Source organism: Cyphellophora europaea, assembly GCF_000365145.1.
Source record: "Cyphellophora europaea CBS 101466 unplaced genomic scaffold supercont1.5, whole genome shotgun sequence".
Taxonomy (NCBI): domain Eukaryota; kingdom Fungi; phylum Ascomycota; class Eurotiomycetes; order Chaetothyriales; family Cyphellophoraceae; genus Cyphellophora; species Cyphellophora europaea.
Genome location: NW_008481811.1, coordinates 1,704,020 through 1,727,349, shown reverse-complemented (window position 1 = coordinate 1,727,349; position 23,330 = coordinate 1,704,020). Strand labels below are relative to the sequence as shown.

The window sequence follows — 23,330 nt, the reverse complement described above, 5'->3', positions numbered from 1 at the left end:
TCTGAAACAATGCTCGTGGTCGGCCAAGAATTGGAAAGGACGAAGTTAATGAAGCTCTTGCAGTCAGACAGGAGGTCGCAGTTCGGTCTGGGAGCTTTGTACAGTAGTCATACAAAGGTAAGTCGTCGAAGTCGAGTGGATAGAAATACGAAGCGAAGGTGATGTTAACAGGAACAAAGAGAATCAAGTTGCAAGTAAAGAACGTAGATGGAGAAGAAAAGGCCTAGAAGACCGTGAGTAGGAGCGGAAGATGGGGAGAACAGTGCTGGCACGCGAGAATTGGGCAAGAACGACCACCAGGGGTTGCCAACCGTGAAATTACATGGATCTTTTAGTCTGGTTCACCGCCACAGCTGTTTGGAACAACATTCCAGTCGCGCTTAACAGCCCAGTGCTCTTCATGTGAACATTAGGGTCATGGTGAGCGAGGACAGGACCTTGGGGAGCATCGCCGGACTGCTGGTGGTTCAGTATGTGACAATCATGACAAGCAGATCGTTGCAACGAGACATCACAATTCTTCCGAGCCGACCCCAAGCAGCGAAACGGTCTGATGAGCTGTGGCTTGTTGGTTGTGGCGCATGCAGGGGCTAATCTCGATGTTCCTGACTAGCATCTGCCGCCGCGACCAATCTAGCCATCCCAACTGGCGGGCCCTGTACCGATGCACATGCGGCAAGTCTCGTCAACCGTACTCTGTAAAAATAATTTGGAGTCGGCGCTGTAATGGACCCCACCAGCAGTCGGCAACACCATAAGATACGAGCCACAAGCGATTGATATGTCTGCACGAGATAGCATTGCTGACCCTGTCTCACCACTGTGCTGATTCGGAGGACTTCGCGTGTCCATTCCTGACACACAATCTGCACCGCGCGATTGTGAGTCAGAACATTCTTAAAAGACCAGCACCATCGCTTCCAACCCAACGTCCTGCACAAACCCCTCCATAACCATGGCCGACCAACACATCTACATCGACGAAGATGTTGGTAAGGATGAAACTGCCAACGGCACGCAAGACGTTCCATACAAGACTCTGCTTCAGGCGATGATCCAGCACCCTGGCGCATCTTATCAAACCAGAAAATCAGAAACCGGCACTGTCGAAGAGGGTGCAGACCCCTCCTCCCGCTTGGAATGGAAAGCCCCCACCAAGTCTGCCATGAAGAAGGCCAACAATCTGTATGAGGCCCACAAGAAGAAACAGGCCAAAGCGGGCGACCTAGCCTTGAGAGAGAAAGCAGAGGCGGATAAGAGACAAGCCGTACTGGAAGAGGCGAAGAAGGTCATTCTCGAGGAGGACAAGTCTCTGCCAGCACCGGTCCGCATCAAACTTGACGAGACCGACCCTTCCAAGATTACCTTGGGCACGAAAGATTCTCCAGGTACCAGAATTCGTGTCCTCGGTCGTGTTCACCACCTCCGCTCTCAGAAAGATGTGACCTTCGTAACCCTCAAGGATGGATATGGTCTTATGCAGTGTGTCTTCACTGGCAAGCTTACCAAAACCTATGCGGCCATGACATTGACTCTCGAAACCTCACTTGAGATCAGAGGCCAGCTCATGTCTCTTCCTGCTGGCGCCCACGCCCCTCTCAACCGGGAATTGCACGCCGACTTCTTCTCCGTTATTGGTGCTGCTGTTGGCGATAAGGATGCCATCACTAACAAGGTCACCCAAGATGCCGATAACCAGACCCTTCTCGATAACCGTCACCTTGTCCTTCGTGGTGAGAATGCCTCTCAAATCATGAAAGTCCGCGCCGCCGTCTTGCGTGCATTCCGCAAAGCCTATGAAGAGACGAGGACCCTCGAAGTCACCCCGCCTGCCTTTGTACAAACGTCCGTCGAGGGTGGTGCTACGCTCTTCTCTCTCAACTACTACGGTCAAACCGCTTACTTGACCCAATCCTCCCAACTCTACCTGGAAACCTGCCTCCCCTCTATGGGCGATGTCTTCTGCATCAGCCCTTCCTTCCGCGCCGAGAAATCACTCACTCGTCGTCACCTTTCCGAGTATACACACATCGAGGGCGAGCTCGACTTCATCACTTTCGAAGACCTCCTTGTGCATATCGAGACTGTCATCACGCGCGTGATAGATATTACTCTCGACGATCCTATCATCGCCGGCTACATCAAGGCGCTCAACCCTAAATTTGAGCGTCCTAAGACCCCGTTCAAGCGCCTCCGCTACTCTGATGCAATCGAATGGCTCAACGAACACAACATCCTAAACGAGGACGTCGAGGAAGGCGAGCAGCCCCGCCCTCATGTCTTCGGTGATGACATTGCCGAAGCGGCCGAGCGCAAGATGACTGACATTCTCAATGTGCCAATTCTGTTAACACACTTCCCTCACGAGATCAAGTCCTTCTATATGCCGAGAGATCCAGAAGACAACAGAGTCACCGAGAGCGTGGATGTTTTGATGCCAGGCGTTGGCGAGATCGTCGGAGGCAGTATGAGGATTCACGACTATGAGGAGCTGATGGCCGCTTTCAAGCGTCACGGCATTCCCACTGAATCATATTACTGGTATACGGACCAGAGACGGTGAGCCCGCCTCCGACATTGCACGTATTGAATGCTAACGGAGTTCTAGATACGGAACTTCTCCTCACGGTGGCTACGGTCTAGGTGTTGAGCGCTTCCTCGCTTGGATGTGTGGTAGATTCACGGTGCGCGAGTGCTGTCTGTATCCTCGCTTCATGGGTCGTGCTACGCCTTAGGCAGCCCCAGACTTCGACACACATTGTCCGGGTACCCTAACGGGACCTCAACGACCGAACGACGATAGATGGATAGAGTAGGACGGGGCCCTGGGAAACATCCACGAGTCATCACCATGCTACGTGAGTCTAGATCGACCACCCACGGAAATTTTCGAAGACCAATTGAAGGCGATCGTCCAAATCCTCACACTTTTGACTGCCTGCTAGTATTGTACAACTTCCTCTTAATGCGCCTGCGCTCGGATCCTGATGCGTAAACCAAGCCATCGCCTTCCCTGGCCATCTAGATCGTGCCGGGAAATTCTGCTCGCCAGTCCACGTTGCGTACACCTCCGACGCGCTGATTTAGTCGAGCTCTTGATTCGCATTTGTTGTCTCACTTCATGCGGGTTTCCCAAAAGACCTTCCCCTCCTGTCTAATTCCCACATCTGCCTGCCAACCACATCTTCGTCTACAGATATTTCTTCGGCATCGTGCTCTTCCGCCACTTGTACCACACCCACGCGGCAATACAGCACGTCTGAAAGAACATGAAGCTGTACAGTATGAAGCCGATGCGTGGCGTGTGCGCAAGCATGTACTCGCGCAGTCGCTGCGGCACGTGCTCCGTCACGCCGCTGTGCACGGTGTCGATCTGCGCGGAGAGTTTCTCGAACTGCTTGCTGTGGTCGCCGGATTTCAGTTCGCCTTCCATCGACTTGAGCGTGCGGGAAAGGTCGTTCAAGCGGGCGTCCAGGCTGGCGAATTGCGCCTGGGTGGGGCCGGACTTGCCGTCACCGCCGCCTGGGAGAGGCTGGCTGAGGCGGGAGTTGAGGGATTCAAATTGCTGGGCCATGGTGTTGGTTGTGCGCTCGACGAGGGTGTAGAGGTCGTTGACGCGGCGCTCGAGGGCCGCTATGGTGTTGGGATCCGCCATGCTGCCTGCTGGGGCAATGACTTGCTGCTGGTTAGGGATGTTCTGTCGGCCCTCTGTGGTGTCACGCTGTTGCTGCTGGACGGGCGGCGTGGCAGGCGAGAGCGCGAACTTGAAGGCCTCGAAGCTGTCAGGTGGGTCGTTGGAGGCGGCTGTGATGCCGAAGTGATAATCTGTTGGAAGGCGGACAGTATCGGTGCTAAAGCAGGGCTTGTCATCGATCGTGACTTCGAGACCGGCGGAAGTAGACTTGATACGGAGTCTTGAAGGCGTTCCGAGGTTTCGATATGTGTAGTCACAGTGGCCAAAGGCGAGGGACTCAACATTGGGATTTGACTTGTATTCGACAGAATTATCGTTCAGGAACCCACGAATCTTTTGCTTGCCACCAGTTGTATCAACAACTACAGCCAGCCCGTCGAAGCGCTGCAAAGAGTAGATGCTGTTGGTGCTGATGGTGTCCTTGCCATTGGCAGCGTACCAGACGTGCAAGCTACCGCTTCCTTGATCGGTAACACCCACGCGAAATTCAAAGTCGACTTGCCAGTCACTGAGAGTATTCTTGTTCTCGGTCCACAGCGCTCCCTTCTTGTTGCCACCGTATGGAGGTGTTAGAATCACCTTATCTGAGAGCAACTGCGGGACATATTCTTCTCCTAATATGTTAAAGCCCGGGATTGCGAATGAGTTGGGGCTGATCTGTCCACGATGTCCAAACGAAAACCCGTCGAGTGGGGCTTGTGCTGAGCTTCCTGCTCCGAATGATAGAATCGTGATCAGGAGAGCGGGTATAGATCGCATGGTGAGGGTGGGGGTCGGACTATTGTACTACAGAGTCAGCGAGCCTCGAGTTGTAAAGGACGGATGCCGCACGTGTATACGTCGCAACTGAACGAGTGGAAGTCTCAACGCGAAGCAGCCTGGCCTCGACTATTCGACCAGACTGTTCGGAAAACGACAACCGTGGTGATACAGATCGCAACAGCAATCACAGCGGTGCGGACCTCACGCGCAACGGACAGAGCAGAAGGAGAGACCTCAACGAAATGACGTACATTCACCTCGTGAACGGCCTTGTGAGTATGAAGAGCAGTGAACGTGTCCATGAAAGAGTGGCCTGGGTGTAGGTAGTTGACACCTTTGTATTAGCCGATGCGGCCCCGGCTGCGAGTCGCATGAATCCAGAGGGCTTCCCCGGATTATCTGTTAGGGTTAGGGTGGTAGCGAACTGGTCGTATTGATTGTCCATGCGTCGTCGCCCTGATGGCTTAGAAACATGTCGGTGAAAGCCTCTGAATAGGGGGTTGAAGGGGAATGGTGTCTTGTGATGTTTGCACCAATTTCGTAACGTGCCGAGGGCTATAGCGCTGTTGAGCGACATTGCAGTATTGGAGTGTATGGCTTGGCGTTCGAAGCTTGAAGCTACCCCAGCCGAACCGTACACGGCCTCTTTCCATCTCTTTTAACCAGGCGACAAATTCCTTGCGTGTCTAACATGGCTTCGACCGTGTCGCGCATAGCCCAGCCTTATCGGGCCAGGCAGGTGATCGTGCCAGTGAGTGCGCAGCCTGTACCTACAGGGAGTTATGCTCATCACATATCTAGGAGATTCGCTCCTCTGAAGCACGAGCGCCAAAGGATCAACAATGGCCATCCCTCATGCAGACTGCTGTTGTGGCGACGGCCTTGAAGATTCTACTCTTTCCAGCATACAAGTCAACCGATTTCGAAGTTCATCGCAATTGGCTGGCTGTCACCCACTCGCGACCGGTAACTGAGTGGTACTATGAAAAGACCTCCGAGTGGACATTGGATTATCCCCCGGCCTTTGCCATCTTCGAGTGGATCATGTCGTGGCCCGCAAGTGTGCTTGACGGGGCAATGGTCGATGTCAGTAATCTTAATTATGCTTCCTGGGCGACTGTCGCCTTTCAACGAAGTACGGTGATCATAACCGAGCTACTACTTGTGTACGCTTTGCACGTATATGCTTCGACGGCAGTACCATCAGCCAAAAAACAAGCTCACGCAGTAGCCCTGTCGATACTGCTCTCACCTGGATTTCTGATTATCGACCACATACATTTCCAGTACAACGGCTTTCTCTATGGGTGGTTGATCTTGTCTATCACTCTGGCAAGAGAGCAATCGACAATGCTGGTCAGCGGCATCTTGTTCGCCATCCTTTTGTGTTTCAAGCACATCTACCTTTATCTGGCGCCGGCTTACTTTGTATACCTGCTTCGTGTTTACTGCTTCGATCCAAAGAACGTCTTTCAACCGCAATTCCTCAATATCGTCAAATTGGGTGTCAGCATGGCGGTGGTATTTGGGGCGGCTTTGGGGCCCTTCGCGTACTGGGGCCAGCTCGAGCAGCTCAAGAGTCGCCTATTTCCATTTTCGAGAGGACTCTGCCACGCCTATTGGGCTCCGAATGTCTGGGCTCTGTACTCTTTCGCAGACAGAGTGCTAATATTTCTCGCACCTTACCTCAAGCTTGACATCAACCAAGAGGCAGTAAAAAGTGTCACTCGCGGCCTGGTCGGCGATACATCTTTTGCAGTTCTCCCGAACATTACGCCACAACAGTGTTTTGGCCTGACCCTTGCCTTCCAGCTCGTGGCTTTGGCAAAATTGTGGTCCAAGCCTACATGGCACGCATTCGTCGGGGCCGTCACGCTGTGTGGATTTGCTTCTTTCCTCGTTGGGTGGCATGTTCATGAGAAAGCCATCCTACTGGTTATCATTCCTTTCAGCCTCATTGCACTCCAGGATCGATCTTACCTCTCAAGCTTTCGACCGCTTGCTGTGGCAGGACACGTTTCGCTTTTCCCGCTACTCTTTACAGTTCCCGAGTTTCCGATCAAAATTGTCTACACGCTATTCTGGTTGATGACGTTCTCCTACACTTTCAGCAGGCTGGCTCCTCCGCCTCCTACACCCAGGAGATTCTTGCTCGATCGCTTCACGCTGCTCTATACTGCAATTTCGATACCACTTGTCGTCTATTGCTCATTGGTGCATGGTATGGTGTTTGGAGACAAGTACGAGTTCATCCCTTTGATGGCAATATCGACATATTCGGCATTGGGAGTGCTTGCCTCGTGGGCTGGTCTGAACTTATGCTATTTATCAGCTTGAAGCCAAGATAGCTTGCTGGTTTACAGGTTGCAACATCCTCTTATTGGTGGTCCCTTCGCCATTCAGTCAAGCCATTTGTTCGCTCCGGACAGTACTTGTGATTGAAAATTCCCGTTGAACGAGTGTCGAGCTACCAACGGCTCCAGAGGGACGAATTGGACGCTCTTTCAGAAATACTTGGCAGCAGTTATATGAGCCGAGTATCGCGACGGTTGGCAAATTGGAGCATCCCTGGGCAAACTGTAACATGGTGAGGCCAGGGGAGCCGTCGTGGGTAAGCTGTGTTGTAAATCGGCACTGGTCAGGGAGCGAATGCTTCCAGATCAACTGACGCGTCAGTTGGTTAGCGAGATTCATGTACAGCACAAAGCACTTGCTTGTGAAGAATACGATACGGCGGAGCTGCACTCCTGAAGTATTGAAGAATTTATGCTCTGGCATTTTAGATGATAGATCAAGAGGTCAAAGACCATCCAGTAAGGTCGGACAAAGATTCCGGGTCTGGTATACACCCTCTGGGGGCCATGAAGCAGCGGTCCGGTTCACGAACATGATCTAGCTTCGCCACGGTCAAGTGTAGAGTCCACATCTGGAGAGCGGCATTTCCAACGACTCGAACGAGTCCAAAATTGTGGGTGTTGACCACAGTATCGAGGGCAAGGTGGGTGAAAGGAGGGCTACTAGAATCGCTTGTTGAAGGAGGCCTTTGCCAAGTTTTTTAGGTCGATCACATCCCGCTAAAGCTGCCTGATGCGGTAATGCATGGCATTGAGCCGCCAGAGCGGGCACCCAGAGTTGATCTCAGCAGTGCTGCCCATGCGGCCCTGACCACACAGGCTAGGACCCACTTGATGTGCACATCATGGCCCTCCTCTTTCACTCCTCTATCCTCACTCTTCGCCATCTCATTCTCTCCAACTTCATCACCCTCCACGCCAGGGCGCGTTTATTACATTTCACTGCCTGGATTACACAATTCTCCCGGCCCTCACTTCATCCTACCCTCCACGTCCGCCTCCGCACCGCGCCCTCCCTGGCTGGAACTATTCATTTACACACACGCCCTTAGCACCTACCACGAGCCTCTCCACGCCCAGCAGACCTCATCCACACGATCAGTCTCTTGTACAGGGAAAACACGTCCGGGCCTGATCACGGCGAGCCCAGGCTGAGGTCCGCTCCCACCCTCAGCCATGGTGCTCTTCAAGCGCAAAGCCGTCTTCTATCTGCCCAAACCTGCTGTTGAAGATGATGCCGAAGACATCTGGTTCATCCCGCAGACCGGGGAGATTTTCACTACGTACGAATCTTACTTGCAGCGAATGGACTGGTATAAACAGAAAAGATTCACGTGTGAGGTTTCTGGTCGGAGCGGTCTCTCCTTCTTAGACGCGTTACGGAGCGAGTTGGCTGGGTCGCGCGAAGTAGACCAGGCCTTTCCCGACGCGCTGAAAGGACCAGTCCTGAAGAGAGTCCAGTTCTCCACAACGTCCCGCATCGACAATCTCGTGGATGAGGTGTTTGATGACTTTAAGAATGACTTCTACCCGGGAGAGATAGTCACAGTGATGCTAGATGACTCACAACGGTTGAATGGACGCGTCCGAGAAAAAGCAAAGTTCGCAGAGCAACGCGACGCTGACGGCAATGTCACGCGAAAAGCGTTTACTAGATATTTCGTTCGTCTCATTGACCGGCCGGACGAAGAAGCACTAGCGGACGACGACCATATGGCTCGGGACCGCAAGATCTTCACCAAACAAATGCTCCGTTCCTTTATCAAGAACTGCGTTACCCGCGAGGCCTGGACCGGCGCTCCATGGCTGGTAAAATCAGAAATCGCCGAACGTTATCACATCGATAGCAACGTGCCACAGCATTTGCGGCATAGTTACAAGGTAGCCGAGAGGAAAGCTGCGCGTAAGTCGGAGCAGCAAGGTAAGTCACGCCCTGCCGATCGATGGGCGCTACTAACCCGCCCAGCTCAAGGCGCCCACCCGGGTTACACCGCAGAACAAATTCTCGCGATGCAACAGAACAATTATCAAGAGTACCAGCGAGCCGTACAAGCGGACCCAGCATGGGCCGCGCAATCGTGGCATCACGCGCACGGCGTACCGTACCCATATGCCGGCCCTCCTCCACCAATGCCCGGCGCGCCACCGCCATCACAGGGGTACTGGGTTCCCAATGGCTACCCTCCGATGCACATGCAACCACCAAATGCACATATGATGCCCAAATTCGAGCCGCCTCCGCCTGGACCACCCCCTATCAAGTACCCCATCGACGATATGGAAGTTCCGCCCAAGAATGATGGTGTCCAGAGACCGGCCCTCAAATACGTGGCTCTGAGCCAGATTTTGCCCGAGTCTGACTCTACCCATGTGATTGAAGGCATCGACGAGGCGACGATCGGCTACCTTTTGGAAGCCTGGAACACCCTCAATGTGTACTGCCAAGTCTTCAAGCTTGACTCCTTTACATTCGATGATTTCGTTGATGCTATGCAATTCTCATCAGATGAGATAGACTGCGATATGCTGAATGAAGTACACTGCGCGGTGTTGAAACAGCTCGTCAATGCGGAAAATCAACAGAACGGAGCAATTCAGATCTCACTACCGGACTTGCCAGACCCCAGCGATGACGAGGATGACGAGGACGAACCCGAAACGCGAGAGCCTACGCCCACGCCAGAGCCAGAAATTCCAGCGCGGCGCACTCGAAGCAGTCTAAACAAAGTTCAGAACGCTGAACCAGATCATGAAACCCCGGCGGAAAATGACGAGCCGGAGAAGATTCATCGAGCCTCTGAGCTAATGGATGAGTTTGGCTGGATTCAGAGACTCCGCAAACGAGAATTTCGAAGCGGCGGCTGGGAGCTCGTTTTGGCTGGTCTCCTACACCAGCTGTCTGGGCGACCACGTCTTACTGAATCGTGCGACAAGATACTTACTCACCTTTGCCCTCTCGACGCTGAACCGACGATTGAGACTGTCAGATTACAGTATTCCACCATGGATATCAACCTACGGGCTCTGGCGCTCGAGATCATCATTCAATTGTTCATGGAGACGAAAGCGGTGAAAACATTCTTAGATGAAATGAGCAATACCATGACCGAGTTCCGCAAGACCAAGATCATCCACCAGCGTGAGCGGAAAGACGCCCTGGCGAAACTCAAAAACCTCGATATCGAACGCAAATTGGCTGCTCCGACTCCTGAAAAGTCTCCCACACCCATGCCCGAACTCGAGGATGGTATGGATATCGACAAGGTGGAAGATATGGAAGATTCCATCCAAGATTCAGAAGACGAAGACGCCATACAGATCAGATCACTGCGACGTGGTCATGATCGAGCTGCCGAGCGGAAGCGAAAGCGAGATGCTGAAGCCGAGCGCAAAGCAAGAGAAGCAGAAGCCAAACAGAACAAAGGCAGTAAAGAGTACCAAAAAATTCTTAAGCAGATCGATAAGGAACGCGAGCGTCTCGATGCGGCTGAGGAATTGATACTCGTTGTGGAAGAAGATCTGAGACAGGCTGACTGCACCAGAACACGAGTTCTGGGAAAAGATCGCTTCTGCAATCGATACTGGTGGTTTGAGAGAAATGCCATGCCACACGCTGGTTTGCCGGAAAGCTCAACTGCCGATGCCGACTATGCGAACGCTCGGATCTGGGTGCAAGGACCAGATGATATGGAACGAGTGGGCTACATTGATGTATCGCCGGACGAGAAAAACAATTACGCCAGCCGCTTCGATGTCACGCCCGCCCAGCGGAAAGCCAATGAAGAGGGCCCAACGCAGCTTAGCCACGCCAACCAGTGGGGCTTCTATGATAGCCCTGAGGATGTTGATGGTCTGATCGCCTGGCTTGACACCCGCGGACTACGGGAGCTTAAGCTCAAGAAAGAATTGGTCATGCAGCGCGACCTCATCGTGAAGTACATGGAGAACCGCAAGGCATATTTGGCACCCAAGCAGGAGAGCGAGGAACCTGAAGAGCCGCCCAAGAGGATGGCCACGCGGAAGAAGACCTACATCAGCGAGCCCATCGCGCGGTGCACACGATGGGAAAATTCCATGGCAATCGAAGAAAATGGCCACAAGCACGTCGAGCCTCCGCCGGCGAAGAAGGGTCGTGGAGGGGCCCGCAAAGGCGGCTCTGCGGGAACGGGCACTATCGTCGTCGAAGAAGCCCCCAGACGCAAGGGGCGTGCTCGCGCAGGAAGCGAAGTTCCTACGGAGCCACCAAAGAATCGACATGGTCGCTTGAAGACCAGGCAGGGCGGTCGCTATAACTGGTAGTTCGGTCCGGCCAGGAGAAGCGTGTCCCATGTGTTTACGAGTTTACATTGCTGTTTATCTGTGCTTGGCGACAAAATGGTGGCATGGCATGGTATGGCTGTGGCATAGACTGCAAGGCGTTGTCGGACTGATGACTATTGCGATACGGACAATCACTTGTTTTGTTTTCCTGGCATCGTCGGTCAGAGTGTGGTCTTTCGTGTCTCAGCCGGTCAGAACCCGATAGACTCAATGGGCTCATGGTTATGGTTTAGAATTGTTCAGACCAGAATCAGATGAGCCTTGAAAAGCAGTTGCCGACAAACAAATTCAAGATTTTTACCAGTCAACATCGTATCTCATCTTTACTGCCGAAACAACCTCCATTTATATATATTTATATGCATCCCAGCGCTTCACAACTCATCCTTTCCCTCCTCACCCACCACCTTCTGCTTCACCTCCTCCACCCACTCCCCCACCGTCTCCTTGACGCTCTCCCCACCCTCCCTCTTTTTCTTCAACCACTCGCGGCCCGGCGTGCTCTTGACCGTGTCCTCCCACTCGCCCCTTTCCCTCAACCCCCTCTTGACGATACTCGTCACGATCTCATACACGACCTGTGCGGCCGCCAGACTCGTCTCCTCGCCCCTCCCATCATAGCTGGGGGCCACCTCGACGACATCCGCGCCCACGACATTCAAGTCCTCGATGCCGCGCAGAATGCGAATGAGTTCGCGCGTGGTCCAGCCGCCGGGTTCGGGGGTGCCCGTTCCGGGCGCGAGGCCCGGGTCCAGCACGTCGATGTCGACGGACACATAGCAGGGGACGTCGCGGCCGATGCGCTGCATGATGAGCTCCGCGATGCCCTCGGGCTTCAGGGCGTCGATGTCGTCGGCTTCGATGCGGAAGAAGCCCACGGCCGTGTCGACGTCGTAGTCGCTGTAGTCGTGGCCGCCGAGGCGGGTGCGCAGACCGGCGTGCACGGAGCTGCTGTTCTGGATCAGGCCTTCTTGCGAGGCCAGCCAGAACATGGTGCCGTGCGTAAAGTCGGTTTGCGAGCCGGGGTTGGTGCTCCAGGTGTTGGGGTAGGCGCCTGGGTGCCAGGTGTCGAGGTGGGCGTCGAAGTGGAGGACGGCGACGGGGCCGTGGACTTTGGCGAGGGCGCGGAGGGAGGCGAGTGCGATGCTGTGGTCGCCGCCCAGGCTGATGAGCTTGGGGTGCGTGTGTGAGCGTGGGGTGCCGGCGGAGAGGGCGCGGCGGGAGAGGAGTTCTGTGTAGGCGGACGTCATTTGGTGGAGGGCGAGGGCGTTGTCAAAGGGGGTGACGGGGATGTCCCCGCAGTCGATCACAGAAGCCCAGTTGACGTAGGGGTTGACGCCCGCACGGTGGTTGAAGGAGCGGTAAGGTGTTTGGCGGGCGGAGGCGTGGCGGATGGAGCGTGGACCGAAGCGTGCACCTGGTCGGTATGACACGGCGGTGTCAAACTGGAGAGAAGTCAGCTTCGAATGTCTAGAAGTAATCGGAAGGCCCTCAGGGCAGGAGATTGAAAGTGAACATCGTTGAACAGGCATTAGACGCAGATCTTCCGCAGGGTGCCCAGCTCTTTAACGTTTATATACAGTATTGGCAACACTTACCGGCGCACCAATGATGCCAATGTCGAACTGACGGGTGGGGTCAACGAGACACTTCGTCACGTTAAGATGAGCAAAAGACCCAAGCCCACTGAACGCCCAGTCAGCATCCCAGCGTGCTTTGAGCACATCGAGAGGAGTACCGCTCTCTGGGATGGGAGGAACTTCAGGGTTGTCGTAGAAGCTGGCGTAAGTGAGATGGGGAAGGGTCAGTGGCAGCAACGCCGTTAAGCAACTGAGGCAGCGCATCTCGTATGAAGTCGTGCACAGTGTTGTACAGACCTCGACAACGACATCACCATGAAATCACAGCGAAAGACCTACCTTGATCGTCTTATTAAGATTCTGCTCGTAGGGTGTGGAGCCCCTCCTCCGCCGGCGGTGATGTCCTTTTCACGAACCCAAAAAGCCCGGTACCCTTCGAGGACTCTTTCCGTTAAAGAATACACTTTTACACAGTCTCGGCCATCGACACCGGCCCGGCTGGACAATTTTACATAGCAATCGTTTTCGATCCTGAGATGACATGTGGATGAGAAGAGGCTAGAGACGGGGATGAAATGCGAAGAGTTGTGGTGACTGGTCTGGGGGCCGTGACACCGCTCGGAAACGGCGTCAAACGGACTTGGAGCCGCATCCTCGCTGGCGAATGTGGCATCGTCTCAACACGGTCTCTAGGCTCGGAGTTCGCTGCTCTTCCGTCCCAGGTTGCTGGTCTCGTGCCCAGAGGCAAGGCGGTTGATGGTAGGTGGACCGCATCTGAGCACGTCTCCGCCACCGAAGTCCGGCAGACCGCGCTTTTCGCACAGTATGGTCTGACCGCCGCTGCCGAAGCCTTGGACGATGCTGGCTTTCCAGGCGGGAAAGACCTACCGCAGGAGGACACTGGTGTGACACTTGGAAGCGGCATCGGTAACCTCGAAGAGCTCTATTCGACTTCGCTCGCGTACGCTGGTGCTGGTCAGGACAAGGCGAACTACCGCAAGATTCATCCTTTGTTCGTGCCACGGCTCCTCATCAATTTGGGAGCTGGTCACATTAGCTTACGCTACGGACTACGAGGGCCAAATCATGCAGCGACGACCGCATGCACAACGGGGGCTCACAGTCTCGGCGACGCGGCGAGATTCATTCAATCCGGTGACGCAGCTGTGATGATTGCGGGCGGGGCTGAAAGCTGCATCCATCCTCTGGCCATCGGTGGCTTCGCAAGGAGCAGGAGTCTAGCAACGGCATGGAATGAGCAGCCCAGTGAATCATCGCGGCCTTTCGACAAACAGAGGGCTGGTTTCGTGATAGGCGAGGGCGCTGGTGTGGTAATTCTCGAGGTAAGCAGCCTGTCACGGAAATGATACGGAACTGATGATTTACAGGAACTTGAGCACGCAAGGGAGCGTGGCGCGAGGATCTATGCAGAGTTATCTGGCTATGGATGCAGCGCCGACGCGTACCACCTTACTGCCCCTTTGGAGGATGGAGCTGGTGCGTTGCTGGCGATGAAGAAAGCTCTACGAAGTGCCCAGGTTGAGCCTTCGAAAGTCGATTATGTCAATGCACATGCAACATCAACTCCGCTTGGAGACGCTGCTGAGAATTCAGCGATCAAGGCGCTCTTGTTGGGCGGTAACGGTAGGCAAAAGCCAGCAGATGTTAACGTCAGCAGCACGAAGGGTGCTCTGGGTCATCTTCTGGGCGCTGCCGGTGCAATCGAGGCCATCTTCGCCATATTGGCGATTCATGAGGTGAGTAGTCTGAACTCGGGACGCGTTCTTGACTAACTGGCAACGAACACTCTTCCACCAACAATCAACCTCAAGTCGAGAGCCGAAGAGTTTGACTGCAACTATGTACCGGACGAGGCACAAGACCACCGTGTAGATGTGGCTTTGACCAACAGCTTCGGTTTCGGCGGTACGAATGCAACTCTCTGCTTCTCGCGCCTGAAATAGGCAAGAGCTGTACCAATAAGTATAATATAGCTGTGAAAATAGCGGCTTTCCGGCTTTCAGGTTGGGTCAACGGACGCCTTCCTTGGGGGCGCTTTAATTCCTGGCTGTGCCATGCCTGTCGAGGTCGAAGCAGATGCTGATGGCACGGCTGATGGGACTGCAAAAGTATCGCCGTTGGTCGCTGTCGGCACGTCTCGAGGTACGCCGAACATGTTGCTGTTCCTATTGCCATTGAGAGCGTTGGATAGCATCTCTTTCATTCGGACTAATTGATACTTCCGCCTTGTTGGGAAGATTGTATGTGTGACGAGTGGTTGAGGGCGGGCGAGACTGCGAGCGACAGCGGTCATGACAGCGTCTCTCTCTTCATCCGAATCAATAGGACCTGTGAGCGCTGTGTCCAGGTCTTCCTCTTGGAGTGGTGCGTTGGCATCGATCGCGGCCTTCTGCTGGCGAGCTTGATTCTTCTTCTGATAGTTGGCCAACAACATGTCGTAGGGTAAACTTCGTCCAGGAACCGCCCGCTTTGCCCCCATTGAGTGGCTTTTGCAGGTAAGACTTCTGGCACATTGCGCACCGTTAGGCAGAAGAACACCACACTGCTTCTCGACATCGACCGGCCCTTTGGTCTTCGCTTGCTTCGGCTTCGGCTCTTCCTTTTTCTTCTTCTTCTTTGGCTCCTTGTCCTTGTCATCGTCCTCAGCCTTGCGCTTCTTACTTTTGCCATCTCGAACATCGTCGTCATCGTCATCGTCGTCATCTCCGCGCTCGGCTCGTTCCTTTGCGCGCTGGGCGGCCTCTCTAGCTTCCTTCTTCTTGCGGGCTTTCTCCTGCTTCGACTTTAGACAACCTGCCACATGCTCCTTCGCCGTTCTCTTCAAGATCACTTTCTTGCAATGTTTGCAAATTGTTGTGTCGAGCGAGTCGAGTTTGCCGCTAGGGAAGTTGTCGAGCGTCTCCTTGTCGAACTGTGGCACAACGGGAGAGGAGGATGTGGATGTCGCATCGCCATCTTTGCTACCATTGACAGCCTTGGTAGCCTTCTGCTTCAAGGGAGTCTTTTTCAACTTGATCTTCGTGCCCTTCGTCGATGAAGTGAACTTGTATCCTGAGGCCTGTAGTAGTCGATCGCCCTTCATAGATGGCGAGGCTCGGTCGCCATTTGGCGCCATCACGATCAGCAACGGCACAGCCGCGCCTTTGAACGGCGAGAATGGATTCGATCGATATTGCGACGAGTCTAAAATGTCAAAAGAGCCGATGGCAGTTGTTGATAGATAGAGGACCATCCGGGGTAGTTAAGTTAGGCTGCGCCGCCCGCATTGTGCCAAGCCTCAGCCGAATGGGCGCCGCAATGGAGCACCTACACCCTTTCACTGCACTTCTTTGCGATCCGATCTCACAACAAAGAACATGGAACCAGACCGGGTTCTGGTGTCGCAGTGATTGCTATCACAAGTATCTATCCTGCGCAGAAGCCATGAACCAGATCTGAATCGCGCCATTGACGCATCCGCTTTACCACTATGGAGCCCCCATCGGCCTACGACCCTCTCAAAGGCAACGACCCTAACGGCTTGCTGGCAAGAGTTGGTGGTGTATGGGCCGGGTCAGAGCTTCAAAGACAGTTCCAATATGAAGTTGCCGACCTACTTAAGCGAACAAAACCTTCCTTTCCGGGCGCTCAACCAGTCTCGTTCGCTGCAAAGCATCTGGAAGAACTCAAACGCGAAGACTACTATGTTTGCGAAAAGACCGACGGCATGAGATACCTCTTGTGGATGACAGACGACAATGGCCGGGCTATACATTACCTGATCGACCGCAGAAATGACTACTACTTCGTTGACGGCCTCTTCTTCCCACACCAGGATTCTAAAGACTTTTCGAAGGCTCACAATCACACGATCCTCGACGGTGAGCTAGTCGAGGATCGCTATCCAGACGGAACATCCAGCATTAAATTCTTCGTCTTCGATTGCCTCGTACTGGATAAGAACGAATTGATGCCACGCCCACTTGACAAGCGTCTGGCCTACTTCAAAAACCACGTCCTTGAGCCGTACAAAAAACTACTCAAGGCACATCCAGACACGTCGATGCCATTTACAACCGAAGATAAGAACAATGAATTCTCTTACGGTCTGGAGAAGATGTTCAAGGAAACCATTCCGAAGGTGAAAGAGTTGCATGGAAATGATGGTTTGATCTTTACCTGCAAAAACACGCCGTACTGCTCCGGCACCGATCCGCACATCCTAAAATGGAAGCCACCTGAGGAGAACACTGTCGATTTCCTCCTACATATCAGCTGGCCCTCACTCCAACCAGATCCATCTGACCCAGATCAAACCCCGATAGAGGACTTCTACGCTTTCCCAGAAGAGTTTGGGCTCTATGTCAACTATGGAGAGAACGGGCGGTATGAAAAGCACGATACGCTGTACATGTCACCCGAGGAGTGGGAGCAATTAAAGGCCATGAACCGTCCGTTGCAGGACTGCATCGTCGAGTGCTTTCAGCAGGAGGTCCCTCCTATCAACGGTATGAATGGCTACGGGCCCACACGGAGATGGCGCTTCCATCGATTTCGAGATGATAAGGATGACGCCAACCACATCTCCACATTCGAAAGTGTCATTGAGTCGATCGAGGACCATGTCACCGAGGAAGACTTGCTCAAACATGCCGCCGAAATCCGATCTTGCTGGAAGGCTCGAGACGCACAGAAACGTAGTGGTAGATAGGATTACGGTGCGATTTGCGCTCGTGAATTACGGACCTGTGGGTAGCAAGGTGGTGGTATCTGGCATGTTTTTGAGTATCGATGGTAGTTGGAACGGTATAGGCAGCAGGGCGTTTTCTCAGATATAGATGATACCCACGGAATGGCACACTGGTAACGCGCAATGTGAAGCAAGTTTCTTAAAGCTCCAATCACCTATCAGGAAACCCGGGCACGGATACATTGGCACTTCCCTCAGACTGTGCTTCGCTGAAGACTCAACCAGACGCGCCGTGAAGTTGCCAGCAATTGACACCATCCAACGTCGGCGCCTCCTCTCATTACGACCAAACCTTCAGCGTCCCAAGCGTGTTCAACAGGCACCCCGGAGACTCTGAGTAACATCAGCCAGCAGCTGAAGTGGTTGTTCGAAGGCCAAGTCACAATGAGATTTTCTCTGCCCGCCAGGGCGACCAAGGGCCTCCCTAAATGTATAGCAGAGGCGTTGACGTGTGAGCCGATATGACTGGGGAGCTCTTCCAGCGATGTCGTCGACTCCTGGCGGCCGTGCGCTTTGCCGGTTGCCTGACAGACGCACTTGAGCTTGTAGAGGGGTGACTCGCGAACAAACGCGCCCGCTTGGCAGGTGAAAGGTGCTACCCAGCCTCCTTTCGAGATGCTTTGGGATTTGTTCGCGCTCGTAGTGCGTCTGTGTTTCTCTCACCACCCCGATCGAGGGCCTCGCCCTGTCCACCCGCACTAGTGGTTTGGTCTCACATCCTCCGGTTGGGGTACTGCTCGCTGACACAACTCAGTGCTACGAACGACATACAGCCCACAGATGGCTCTCGCAAATCTGATCTGCCTCAGCAGCGGCGCGTCTCTCGGTCCACTGCCGCCCACACGCTCTGGCCGGATGGAAGCTGACTGATTGTAGCAACGCCACGCATGAACGACCGACCGACCGATCCCAACACGATTTATCCCTCCGCCCCATCGCCATCACCTCTCCCCAGCATCACGCGTCAGCACCGCGGCCTCGCACTCGCAAAGCATGTCTCCCTCGCCCCGATCGCAACTCCGGCGCGCCAAATCATAGACGGCATGCAGGTGGTACAGGCCTCAGTCAAGTTTGTTTGCCTTGATGAGTAGATTGGTGACGCGGAGGCCATAGACGCTGACGGGTGCGAGGATGGCCAAGGGCGGCGCTGCTGCTGCGTTGAGGCCGTTGGCGGTAGGCGCAGGAGAGTATGCTAATGTGTGTGCTGGGGAGCAATCTTTCTCGGGAGCTGAGATGTTTTTTCCGTTGTGCTCTTCGTTGGTGTGGCGCTGGCTCGGAGAAGAAAGTGGACTTCGTGAGCAGGTTGCGCAATGTATTGCTGCCCTCGCCAATTGTATAGGATCGAAGCCATGAAGGAGGCCGACCTAACGACGGTGCCCTCCTCAGAACAATATCATGAACCCTGCAATTCAGGCGAGGAATCGTTGTGCCCTCCACATGCCTCCGTCAATGATTTCTGCTGATGTCCTTGACAAAGTCCGGCGCCCTCCCCGATCCTACTGGATGAATATTCAGGACATGGCGAATGAACAACGAAGCCTTCCCCAAACCCCTAACGCGATCCTCTCCTTCTGTCGTCTATGAGATGACTTTCTGTGCAGATGATACTTGTGAGGCTGGGTGCATGCTCGTGGTTAGGACCCTCGCTATTCAGCTTCAAATTACTTTCTCATTTGCCGCACACCCGCTGGCGGGCATTCTTTTGCACCCACTCGGTGACGGGAGGCCTTCCTGGGGCTCCTTATGCCCTGACCCTTCTCGACAATTCGTTCAAGATGCATGCGACACTGTTGACGCTATTGCTCTTCGCCGCTGGCTGGGTGGAGTAGGGTTGAACACTGGTTTTGGATGTACACCGTCGCTGATGGAGTGAAGATTCCCAGAATACCGAAGCCTTCTGAACTTATCTCAGAAGAAGTCGTCGTCATCATCAACCCGTCTCGATGGGGATCCTTGTTGCTGTACTGGTATACGCCCGCTCCTCCCCAATCGAGACGAATTCCCGGCGCCAAAAGCCTGCTTGAAATCCTCTGCATACCGGCTTGATAATGAGCACTCCGACTCGTTAAACTTTGCCTCTGCATCTGGCATCCACTTTCGAATCAGCTCCCTCCGATTGTAGCTCGTAGGATGTGTCGACAGAAACTGTGGAGGCGCACCCTTCTCGGCCTCGGCCATGCGGGTCCATAAGTCAATGGCACTGTGAGGATCGTAACAGCTCTGGGCCATCATCAGGAGCCCAATGTGGTCAGCTTCCATCTCCTGAGTGCGCGAATTAGGTAAGCTGAGAAAAAGCGATCCGATGGAGTTGGCAAGGTTGCCCGAAATATCGAAAACCAGTGATGCAAGAAGAGCGAACGAGAGCGTGATGAAGCTTTGGGACATGCGTTCAGCGGCATGGTGTGCGACATTGTGTGCAATTTCGTGACCCAACACAGCAGCGAGGCCATTCTCATCTTTGCAAATCGGGAGGAGCCCGGTGAAAACGAACACTTTGCCGCCGGGTATCACGAAGGCGTTGCGCTCGTTGGGTGCGTCAATGACATGGACTCGCCATTCCTCCCCCGCCAGAGGACCGACAGACGGGAGCAGACGTTCAACTACACGTGCCACAAGCTGCGTGTATGGGTGTTCGGTGGGGAGGACACGGCCGCGGTACTGTTTAAGGACCTCATCGTACATCCCTTCTGATACCTGTTTTTCTGTCTCCGGTGAAACAACATTGAAGCGTCGCCGGTGAGTGACCGGAACTTGCTCCTGGTTTGCAACGTAGAAAACGACGCCTCCGCCGGAGACAACGATGATTGGTGTACGGTAATTCCTCCATATGTATTGCACACGGTACACGGGCCTTATGTTTGACCAGTTCTGACCGGTCCCGCCTTTCTGGTCTCCGAACCGCTGATATCTGGATGCGAATCGAGCTTGCTGTGGCGCTCTTGAAAAGGATGTCTTCGCTGCTTGCCGGCCAACAGGTCGTGTTGCGCCGCGAAAAGCGGTCCGTAGACCTAATCTAGCCGCGAACATGTTGACGAGGCAGAACAGATTTTGTCAGCAAAGCCGCATTGCAGGAGCTGCGACGAGTCGAATATATATAGCTTGGAAGTGAACGCAGGCAGTAGGTGGAGGTATCCAAATGACGCACTTTATGTGTTTGTCGCCGCCGGGGAGTCAGCCTTTAACTCCGCCCAGCCTGCGTCGTAAACCACATGCATTCAAGCCAGCCCATTGAATACGAATCGATCACACTGCGTCAGGATGGCTCTAGTGAACTACAGCAGCGACTCGGAAGCATCTGACAATGAGCAATCGCAGCCGCAACCAAAGCCCTCCTCGAAAACAGCAAAGCCGAACTTTTCCGTTGATAAATCCAACCCTCAGAAGATTCGCGTCAAGTTAGCAGATGCCACACCCACGAACGGGACGCATGAAGATGAACGAGCACCAAAAAGAGCAAAGCTAGGAGGTGGCTTCAGTGGGTTCAACGCAATGCTCCCGCCTCCGAAGAGGGATGCAGACAAGCCACAACCTAGCAAAGGTCCAGCGAGGAAGGTCTTTAGCCTGAAGACAAGTTCAGAGGCGGGATTCAGCCGCGAGTCAGACGCCGAGTTGCGCCAGCTGTTCTCTGAGCAAGATTCTATGCGGGATAATGATCAGGGGGATGGGGATGTGGGATTGCCAGAGGTGCCGAGAAAGAATCAACCAGCCGAGCAGCCAACGAAGGGCAATACTTTCATGTTCAAGCCCCTTTCTGTCGCTCGGGGAAAGAAGAAGAAGCCGACTGGCGGTACTGTAAAGCCAGCAGCACCACCACCATCAGAACCTGTCATGCAACAAACCGAAGCAGCGCTAGCCCAACCGAAGAAGAAAGTCAGCCTCTTCTCAGCATATACCGAGGAGCCTGACGTACCCTCAACCACCGACCATGAAGCACCTCTCACTCCGGAGTATGACGATGAGTCTGCCGTAACGTCTAGCTACGCATCCCTCGAAGCCTCGGCTTCACAAGCCACTGACCCACAATCCCTTAACACCATCGCCGCGGATCTAAACCTTTCTACCGCCGAACGTCGTCAGCTTTTTGGCCGCTCCAAGCAGCACCTTTCGGCCACCAATGTCGTCAACTTCAATACCGACGCCGAATACGCAGCCAACGAAGCACTCCGTGCAACGGGTGAGCAAGTACAGCACAACCCAGTCCGGGCGATTGCGCCAGGAAAGCACAGCTTGAGACAGCTAGTGAGTGCTGCGCAAGGCCAGAAGGATGCGCTCGAGGAAAGCTTCGCAACAGGCAAGAGGAATCGGAAAGAAGCTGGAAGCAAGTATGGCTGGTAGGGCTTCTTCACTCCGGAACCTACGGGACCGCTGGGAACAACCTCAATATGACGACTTGTGCCGACTGCAAGGCCAGAGGGCGGGGCTGGGTGCATATTCGCTTACCTAGTATGCTCACTGGCGGGTCTCTGCAAGCGACCGAAATAAGTTGAAGATCACATTGACTTCAGCTACTTCGCTCTCGACAAGTTGTAGCTACGGCGCAGCGACCTGGGTTGTTGCGCTAAGATTGAAGGGAAGACAATGCTCCAGCCACTCAAGCGGTGAGTTGGACACAACGGCGGGATCATCACGAAGTCGAACGGAATGAACTTGGGTCAAAGGTCAAGTTGATGCTCTCACAAGAAGTCACAGAAGCTCGAGACTCAAGGGAGAATGAGAAATGAAGCTACGAAGCGGTACTGGTGTGTTTGTTTGTCATTCCTGCATTACTGACTGCCATCTAAGTGTGGCTGATCGGACTCTGGTGGTTCCATTGTCTCTCACCCTCTTTGTCTTGTCGATGGTTTCTTTGACTTCCGCTCCTGCTCCTTCTTATGGCCTATGCCTTCACTGCTGTGACAGTATCGAGACCTTTTGAATTCTGATCAGACGCAGTACTCTCCGAGATTGGGCTAACCGGGTCGCGGAGGGATGCCTTGCCCACGCCCGCGGCCTTGACCCTGTCTCTGATCGGAGGGGTCCGAAGCATTCCGTGGCCGCCGAGGATTGAAGTCTGGCGGAGGACCGGATGGTACGTTGGGGTACACACCCGCCATGAGATTGCGGAAGGGGCGGCCTGGACTGTCGTGATCAGGTGACTGCTGCTGGTGATTGTTGAATTGGCCTTGGGCAGGCGAAGTCCGAACATTGCTCTCGCTGCCATGACTGGAGTCCGTGGATGCAACAGGACCAGAGGAAGAAGTAAGACCCTCTGGTGTACTTGGAGCAGGAGCCGGAGCCGGAGCAGGAGCCGAAGGAGGAGGAGGAGGTGATGGTGGAGGAGGGTTCGAAGTCACTGGAGGCGCTACCCCTGGTCCAGGGTCTTGGGTGAAGCCCGGCGGATGACCATGGCCCCTTCGATTGTCAGCTCTCCAGCGTGCCTCGCCGCCAGGATAGCGAGTTGCGAACTCCCTGTTCGTGGGATTGTCCGCAGGGTAAACGCATCTCTGGTCGTCTCTGGTGCTGGCTAGGCAATGGTTGCAAGGCGACTGGCCGTCACACTTGTTCCGCTGCATCAAGCAGAACTCGCAACGGCGGCTGTCCCCCCTCCGGCGCGATGCCCTTCTATATGTACCAGTCGCGCCTGGTTTGTTGTGCGGTGGCGGAGGAGGTGGGGAAGGAGGAGGAGCGCCGGCTCCGGCGGCTGCTGAGGGATTGATGGCTGGGTAGGTAGCAGACATGGTGCCTCAAATACTTCGGGAGTCCTAGATGGAGTTTGCTTGCTCTTTGAACCCTGTGGTCTGCTGCTGAAGGATTGCTGTGTGTACCCGAAGACTTTGCGGCTTGTTTGCGGTCAAAGCTGATGACGCTGTGCTTGCTAGTGTATTTGGTAT

The 23,330-nt window shown here is 54.2% G+C and overlaps 10 protein-coding genes across 10 annotated transcripts; 6 read left to right on the top strand and 4 right to left on the bottom strand.

Moving 5' to 3' along the window:
- Window positions 1-955: 955 nt before the first annotated feature.
- HMPREF1541_05934 (asparagine-tRNA ligase) lies at window positions 956-2,735 on the top strand (the record flags this gene model as incomplete). Its single annotated transcript, XM_008720271.1, has 2 exons — window positions 956-2,559; window positions 2,609-2,735. 2 exons carry the CDS (start codon window positions 956-958, stop codon window positions 2,733-2,735), a joined length of 1,731 nt encoding a protein of 576 aa, XP_008718493.1.
- Window positions 2,736-3,190: 455 nt separating this feature from the next.
- On the bottom strand, window positions 3,191-4,453 carry HMPREF1541_05933 (uncharacterized protein; the record flags this gene model as incomplete). The annotated part of the gene is made up of 1 exon (XM_008720270.1): window positions 3,191-4,453. The coding sequence occupies one exon, from the start codon at window positions 4,451-4,453 to the stop codon at window positions 3,191-3,193; it is 1,263 nt and encodes a 420-aa protein (XP_008718492.1).
- Window positions 4,454-5,311: 858 nt separating this feature from the next.
- On the top strand, window positions 5,312-6,793 carry HMPREF1541_05932 (uncharacterized protein; the record flags this gene model as incomplete). The annotated part of the gene is made up of 1 exon (XM_008720269.1): window positions 5,312-6,793. The coding sequence occupies one exon, from the start codon at window positions 5,312-5,314 to the stop codon at window positions 6,791-6,793; it is 1,482 nt and encodes a 493-aa protein (XP_008718491.1).
- Window positions 6,794-7,986: 1,193 nt separating this feature from the next.
- On the top strand, window positions 7,987-11,109 carry HMPREF1541_05931 (uncharacterized protein; the record flags this gene model as incomplete). The annotated part of the gene is made up of 1 exon (XM_008720268.1): window positions 7,987-11,109. The coding sequence occupies one exon, from the start codon at window positions 7,987-7,989 to the stop codon at window positions 11,107-11,109; it is 3,123 nt and encodes a 1,040-aa protein (XP_008718490.1).
- Window positions 11,110-11,504: 395 nt separating this feature from the next.
- On the bottom strand, window positions 11,505-12,974 carry HMPREF1541_05930 (agmatinase; the record flags this gene model as incomplete). The annotated part of the gene is made up of 2 exons (XM_008720267.1): window positions 11,505-12,575; window positions 12,729-12,974. 2 exons carry the CDS (start codon window positions 12,972-12,974, stop codon window positions 11,505-11,507), a joined length of 1,317 nt encoding a protein of 438 aa, XP_008718489.1.
- Window positions 12,975-13,285: 311 nt separating this feature from the next.
- On the top strand, window positions 13,286-14,674 carry HMPREF1541_05929 (beta-ketoacyl-acyl-carrier-protein synthase II; the record flags this gene model as incomplete). The annotated part of the gene is made up of 3 exons (XM_008720266.1): window positions 13,286-14,053; window positions 14,099-14,491; window positions 14,543-14,674. The coding sequence occupies 3 exons, from the start codon at window positions 13,286-13,288 to the stop codon at window positions 14,672-14,674; spliced, it is 1,293 nt and encodes a 430-aa protein (XP_008718488.1).
- A 56-nt stretch (window positions 14,675-14,730) lies between these two features.
- Window positions 14,731-15,846, bottom strand: HMPREF1541_05928 (uncharacterized protein; the record flags this gene model as incomplete). The annotated part of the gene is made up of 1 exon (XM_008720265.1): window positions 14,731-15,846. One exon carries the CDS (start codon window positions 15,844-15,846, stop codon window positions 14,731-14,733), a length of 1,116 nt encoding a protein of 371 aa, XP_008718487.1.
- Window positions 15,847-16,200: 354 nt separating this feature from the next.
- On the top strand, window positions 16,201-17,421 carry HMPREF1541_05927 (uncharacterized protein; the record flags this gene model as incomplete). The annotated part of the gene is made up of 1 exon (XM_008720264.1): window positions 16,201-17,421. The coding sequence occupies one exon, from the start codon at window positions 16,201-16,203 to the stop codon at window positions 17,419-17,421; it is 1,221 nt and encodes a 406-aa protein (XP_008718486.1).
- Window positions 17,422-19,368: 1,947 nt separating this feature from the next.
- HMPREF1541_05926 (uncharacterized protein) lies at window positions 19,369-20,487 on the bottom strand (the record flags this gene model as incomplete). Its single annotated transcript, XM_008720263.1, has 1 exon — window positions 19,369-20,487. The coding sequence occupies one exon, from the start codon at window positions 20,485-20,487 to the stop codon at window positions 19,369-19,371; it is 1,119 nt and encodes a 372-aa protein (XP_008718485.1).
- Window positions 20,488-20,718: 231 nt separating this feature from the next.
- HMPREF1541_05925 (uncharacterized protein) lies at window positions 20,719-21,795 on the top strand (the record flags this gene model as incomplete). The annotated part of the gene is made up of 1 exon (XM_008720262.1): window positions 20,719-21,795. One exon carries the CDS (start codon window positions 20,719-20,721, stop codon window positions 21,793-21,795), a length of 1,077 nt encoding a protein of 358 aa, XP_008718484.1.
- Window positions 21,796-23,330: the final 1,535 nt, after the last annotated feature.